The 6,657-nt window shown below is 35.0% G+C and overlaps 1 protein-coding gene across 1 annotated transcript; it reads left to right on the forward strand.

Moving 5' to 3' along the window:
• The first annotated feature begins 366 nt into the window (after positions 1-366).
• On the forward strand, positions 367-4,430 carry LOC126585735 (5'-methylthioadenosine/S-adenosylhomocysteine nucleosidase-like). Its single transcript, XM_050250229.1, has 8 exons — positions 367-608; positions 726-789; positions 1,281-1,372; positions 2,254-2,360; positions 2,663-2,737; positions 3,428-3,502; positions 3,764-3,856; positions 4,013-4,430. The coding sequence occupies exons 1-8, from the start codon at positions 515-517 to the stop codon at positions 4,208-4,210; spliced, it is 798 nt and encodes a 265-aa protein (XP_050106186.1). The 5' UTR covers positions 367-514; the 3' UTR covers positions 4,211-4,430.
• The last annotated feature ends 2,227 nt before the right edge of the window (positions 4,431-6,657 follow it).

Raw genomic sequence — 6,657 nt, forward strand, 5'->3', positions numbered from 1 at the left:
CTAGTCCGTTTAATCTCTCGTCTAGGTTCCGTTTAAGTGTCTATACTCACGACTAGCGCATATCCTCTTTTAGAACTATGCTACAAATCAACATGAAAGATGGGTCCATGACTTCGTTTTTTTTTTTTTTTTTGGTGTTAAAAACGTGACTTTTGCATGCTTGAATAACAAAAACAAATAGGCCTCCAAAAATTCCATTTTATTTTATATTAAAAGACACACCCAAATAAACAACCAAGAAAATGGCAATCGTGCGGATTAGAACACGTGTACCAATAACATCTAATTGTCGATCATGACCACCAATCAACGGTCGCCGATCAAATCCGACGCGTCGCCTTCTGGTTAGTTAATTAGCGAATTGTCCTCGTCTCTCTGCCTCCGTCTTCTCAAGTCTCTCAGCCGTAATACAAAGTCACAAACACCAGAGTCTCTCTGCGTTCGATTGAGTTTGTTTGGCAAGAAAGAAAATCGGCCGAGAAAGTGAAGGAAAAATCCAGATAAGGAAAAATTAATGGCTCCTCACGGTGACAAATCGGACGCTGCAGTGGAAGCCTTGGTTTCCGAAGCTGAGAAGCGCCCCATTTCCACCATCCTCCTCGTCATCGGTACGTTTGCTCCGTTTTGATACTTCCACCCTCGCTATTTGATATTTCCACTCTTTTTCAGATATTATTCCGATTTTAATTGTATAAAGTAATGATTTTTTTGGAGTGAATTAACAGCTATGCAGACTGAAGCGCTTCCAGTGGTGAACAAGTTCAATCTCACAGAGGATCCTGACTCCGTGTGAGTTCAAAATCTCTGGTTTCAACTTTGTCTTGAATTTTTTAAATTGGGTACTGGATGATTCAATTATTTATTTATTTTTGAATAGTTCTTTGTTTCCACTTTTTCATATGGAAGTTTATATGCTGTTTAATTTAGCAAAAGTTCTTTTGTTGCTCATCAAAAAAGTGCTTTTGTTTTGTTTTCAATTGTCAGAAAACAAACAGCAAATAGGAATTGTCCTCATTATTACTTGCTTAGTTGCTTTGCATATTATTCACGTTTCTGTGGCACATTCCAGACTGATATGATCAATTTACAGTTCTATAATTATGTGTGATTGTCAAAATCTGATTTTTTTTTTATTTTTTAATTTATTTTTTATTTGAGAAATGACATCTTTGGCTATTTTGTGAATTGTAGTTTGAGTATTAGGTATAAAGTTATATATCCAATTTAAGATTTTTTTCGTTGTCTTAATTTTTCTGATGTTTAATGCATGAATGGTGCAGGTTCCCAAACGGGGTGCCTTGGGTCCGGTATCACGGTTCATACAAAGATCTGAAGATTAATCTGGTTTGGCCTGGAAAAGATTCTTCGTTGGGTGAGTTTTTTACTCTTTTGAGGTTTGGCTTTTCTTGTCAGGATAGATTTCGATAAATTGATTGTTTGTCCTGGTTATATCATGGTTTCTGTTCATTATCAATGACCTTAAGTGAGATCTCAATGGACATTAGTGAAAAGGTCTAACACGGTTTAAATCTGTTAATAGGATCTCTAAACTTATAGAACCAAGCTGCCATGACTGCGAGGATTTTTGTGACTGGCTTAGTATAAATGGTTTGACCTTTCTCTTATAATAGGTATATGAAAGGTTAGGCTTTCAGTATTTTAGGGAAAGAAAACTGCTCAGAAGCTGAACTATAAGCAAATGTAGAAAGAAAGATAAAGATGACGCTGCGAGTAATTGTTCCAATACACTTATGTCAGTTGTGTAGGACTATGTAGGAAAAAACAAAACATGCCAACTTAGCGACCATGAGAATCCATATGCATCACTAATTAGTACAGACAGCTGATAGCAGAAGATGTCTAGCCTGTAGTAATTAAGGATGGTGCTATACACACACCCATTTTTACTTCTCACACACGCTCTCACTTTCCGGCTGTCGGATCGAATAAATTGAAGATCAATGGACAAAAATTAACAAGGGTGTGTGGGAAGTAAAAAGGGGCATATGAATAACACTAACCTTAATTTATTACCCCTAAAGTTCAATTCAGTACTCAACTTCTACTGTATCAGTCTATCAAAATCATCTAGTGAATCCATGAGATTCCCTCTAAAGCGAGATCAGGTTTGTGTTTGAAATTTTACTACTCCTTCAAAATCATCATATTTTATGGTTGTTTCTTCCTTCTTTTTGGCCACTCTTGTTTAATCAGAACTAAAAAGAAGAGGTGGTTCCTCAAATTTCTTTGCAGGGGTTGATTGTGTAGGCACGGTTTCTGCGTCTCTTGTGACCTATGCTTCCATTCAAGCATTACAACCAGACCTAATTATCAATGCAGGCACTGCTGGTGGTTTTAAGGTATTACCCACTTTGCTCTTTTCCTTGTAGGATAAGTGTTTAGTTTCATTTTTATTCTCTCTCAGTGCACTGTTAATTGGAGAATCTGTAGCTTCCTATAAAAGACGTTAAAATTTTTGAAGATTTCAACTGTTACACTGTAGGGAGTCAAGGACCATGATATAATTAAAGGAAATCACAATTCCATAGTTGCATCACTGAGCACACAAAAAGAGACGCAAATTATTTATGGAGTATGTTGACAAGTGTATTCGTGAAGCATCTTGACATATTATGTATGACTGATTGATGGATGCTTTCAGGCCAAAGGAGCTTGCATCGGTGATTTGTATCTCGCATGTGATGTTGCTTACCATGATAGAAGGATACCTATTCCTGTGAGTGTTTCTCAGTTTTTCTAGTAAAGTGCTTTTGTGCATGTTTAAGAGAGCAAATAATCTAAATTTATGTTCGCGCATATGTTGTGTGCTTAATTGGCGATAGATAACAATTCCTGTTTGCAGTATTTTCTTATAACAGTAGTCCTTTTACAAATAGAGAGGCCCCAAAATCTTAGTCCAGTGCCTTTAGTAAATGCCAGTAACTTTTGTATTATCTTGTAGACTGAACTGAATGGTTGCTACTATTATGTGGCCTAGAAAGATTAAATCATTAAAAGATTGGTGTTCTAATTGGAAGGGGTAAAGTACTCATAAGTTATCCGAAGATGTTAACACTTTAGCCTCGACCCATCATTCAACACAACTAAACTTTTGAGTATCTACTCTTCTGATACTCCAATCATAGAATTGAAAGTTGAGGAGAAAGCCATATTGTGTATTGTCATGTGGTTGACGCCACTAGAAGCCTTAATCAAATTATGTTTTAAACCACAGTAATCTCTTTCAAGTTCTCAGCACTCTTTCGACACAGTAGAAGATGCAATATATATTCCTAGCTAAACTGAATAATGTTTCCCTACGAACCACCTTCCTGCTGTATTGGAATATTGATGTAGCCATTTGCATGGTAATTACGTATTAGAAATTTTATACTCAGTTTTTCTTTGCCTTGTATGTCTTCTGCAGGTCTTTGATCTATATGGAGTTGGTTTGCGGCAAGCCTGCGCATCACCGAATCTTCAAAAGGAACTTAACCTGAAGGTAATTACCATGCAGAAAAATGCTTGGACTTATTTAAACATTTAACACCTAAAATTGAATAACCTCCAAATCACTTGATATACTGCTGCTCGGTTTGAGTTTTTAAATTGGTGTTCTCCATTGTCTACACTAATGCGGTTAGGCATATGAATGCAACTTATGGATTAGACTTTCTTCATCATGATCTTGGATTTCCTTTTTTTTTATTTGATAGTATCACAAGTGCTCACAATGTCATTGACATTTGTGCGTATGCTTCAGGTGGGTAAACTGTCTACCGGAAACTCTCTAGATATGTCCCCACAGGACGAAGCATCGATCATGGCAAATGATGCTACAATTAAAGACATGGAGGTAATTAGCATATTCTTCTTAGCATATTAAATCTGAGTATCACTGCTATTTTCGTGCAAGGAGTATCAGAACTATCTGTGTTTCTTATGGTAATTTTGAAGTTTACTTCCATAATCCATTAAAGCAACTCTTTTCCTGAAATTTGTTGCGTTTCAGGGTGCAGCTGTTGCTTACGTTGCAGATATGTTGAAAGTCCCAATCATATTTGTTAAAGCTGTGACTGATATAGTAGACGGTGAAAAACCAACTGCGGAAGAATTCTTGCAAAATTTGGCAGCTGTAACTGCTGCTCTTGAAGAGAAGGTCACCCAAGTCATAGACTTTATTAATGGAAAGTGCCTCTCTGATCTTTGAAGCATTTCATTCAATCATATTATAGTTATGAAACATTATGCGATGAAAGAATGAAAAATTTATCCGCTAGACCGCGATACGTTAGGTATCTGCAGAGTTTGTAAGTTGTTATTTTAATCATCCAGGAAGAACAGTTCATAGTTTGTGTAACTATGTATTTAAACAATATTTATGGTGATTATAATACATGTTCTCTTTTGGGATTTTCCAAGTGGACATATTTTTGGTGTGGTCTGTTACCTGTTCGGAAGCCGTTTGAAGATTTAATCCTTGTTTGATTAGTCGTCTTATGCTAAAAATACAGACAATTTGAAAGTTATTGGGTTTTTTTTTTTTGTAGCAGCGTCACGTGGTATAATTGGTCCAGTTGTGTTATAATATTTGTGAATGTTTGTTTATATTATATCCGTCATCCATCCATATTACTATATATTATGCTTCAGTTTCCAAGTTGGTGGCCACCATACTAAACAATTTCTCCCAACAAACTACCATCCTACCAAATTCTGCCAAATATTAGATTGCATTTTTGCTCTGATAAGAACTTACATGGAATGAATTTAGCATCACATGACATTTTGTTCCAATAATACGTTGTTAAGCAAACACGGGGCCGCTAATAGGCCAATATAGGCCAAGGCCTACCTTCACTCTTTCAACCATTCTTAATATTTAATTTTATATATTTTTTACACTTGGTAGTATACCTCTTTTAGTTTATATATAAAAAAAAAAGGTCGTACCCAGTGCACAAGGCTCCCTCTTTTAGTTTATATAAAACTCTTAAATTCTATCCACCAATAATTAAACTAAGAGGTCACTTTTTCATTGAATTTCCAACAACACTCATCTTGAAACTAAATTTAACATTTTATTTTATAAATAACTCTTAAAATTAAAATCTAAAGTCTAGTTTAGTTTTACAGAAAATATTGCCAACCGAATAATAATAAACTTTGAGCTTTTCCTCGTCCCTTTCTTGATATTTCATATATTTTGTCCTCCTAATTCCCAACCCACAACAATATTAAAGTTTGTAAATCTCACAGTTCTCTTTGAATTTTTACTAAAATTTTGAAATATCATATATTTCTTTCTCCAAATTCTCAATCCATTCATCTCCTTTTTTTTTCTTTTTCTTTTTTTTTCTTTTTCTTTTTTTTTTCTTTTTGAAAATTCTCAATTTATTCTCCTCCTAAAACTCTCCATCCACCGCGAGTGCTCAAACATCCTTCTTGTCGAAACCTTCATTCCTGTTCGAAAACTTGCTTCTCATTCCAAGCTCATTTGTAGTTGTGATGTGCTTGTCTTCTTCGATATCACTGCAATTCCAGACAACGATTAAGAAAATAAGGGGAGTTTGGTTCAAGACATCTAGTTGGCCTCATTGCAATCCCATAGAAAGGACGTGCTTTTCGCTTCATTCAATTTGGGTTCAAAGCCAATGCACGATAACTAACGTCATATTTGATTCCCATAGTCAATTTCAAATTTGGTGAGTTTTGAAAATAGAAATTTAGAATCTAATTAGGAGGAATGCCCGCGCTTTGCTGCGGGTATTCAAACCATGTATAATATTCATAGAAGAAAAAAAAGAAAAAGTAAAAGATAGGTGAATTGATACAAAAAATAAGCAATTCAATTTACATTGCTACTCTATTAAGTTGACATCGAGAGACAATATACAATCGAAATTACTTAAAGGAAAGTTTATATTGACAAAAGTTGCAAATGACAAAATATAGTGTCTTTGCATCAAAGACTGAAATACCATGCAGTTTACACATATTTTGTTTCTACATGCAACATAACAAAATACATGTTCTGCAAGGCTTTCTGTTGTTCCAACAGTTGCATAAAATAATAAGACAACTTTAGTAGTGGAATGCCCAAAAAGTATATATTTATAATAGTGGAATAGCCAAAAAATATATATATTCGATCCTTTGCAGCAGTCCATGATAAAGTCTTCTATAGCTCATTTCTTTTGCGAATGAACATCTCCAACACTGAGCAGCAAATCAGAACAAAAATTCAATAATTGTTCAAGTTGGCATATATTATTGTAAGCAATAATTCATTATACATGTCCTTGATTTTCTTTGTTTGTGATCTACTTCTTAATGTACTGATCGGCGTTTTGTCTGCAGGTTCAACTTTTGGGACAACCAAGTTAGGAATTCTGCCGAGATTCTGGTTGAATTAGTAGACAGTGTTTGGCTCCCCTCATCATGTTTACTGTGAAAACATGTTAAATTTAAAAAGGATGGAAATGAACATTATAAAGTGCATGCATGATGTTTTTATTTAATGGAATACCAACATTATTTGAAGGGGAAACTTAACCTGTGAGCTTTTGAAGTTTCATTTTCAACAAATAGTGTCCTCTTTACACCCTTGTTTGTCGCAACTGATTTGATTTGTCGGATTTGGGATTCCAGGGTCGT

Source organism: Malus sylvestris, chromosome 10 (genome assembly GCF_916048215.2).
Source record: "Malus sylvestris chromosome 10, drMalSylv7.2, whole genome shotgun sequence".
Lineage (NCBI taxonomy): Eukaryota > Viridiplantae > Streptophyta > Magnoliopsida > Rosales > Rosaceae > Malus > Malus sylvestris.

What these genes read in the sequence shown, in the direction of transcription:
- LOC126585735 (XM_050250229.1), top strand. Translation starts at nt 515, where the DNA reads ATGGCTCCTCACGGTGACAAATCGGACGCTGCAGTGGAAGCCTTGGTT. An exon ending in CACCATCCTCCTCGTCATCG is followed by an intron (nt 609 to 725) that starts GTACGTTTGCTC and finishes GTGAATTAACAG; the next exon opens with CTATGCAGACTGAAGCGCTT. An exon ending in GCACTGCTGGTGGTTTTAAG is followed by an intron (nt 2,361 to 2,662) that starts GTATTACCCACT and finishes GGATGCTTTCAG; the next exon opens with GCCAAAGGAGCTTGCATCGG.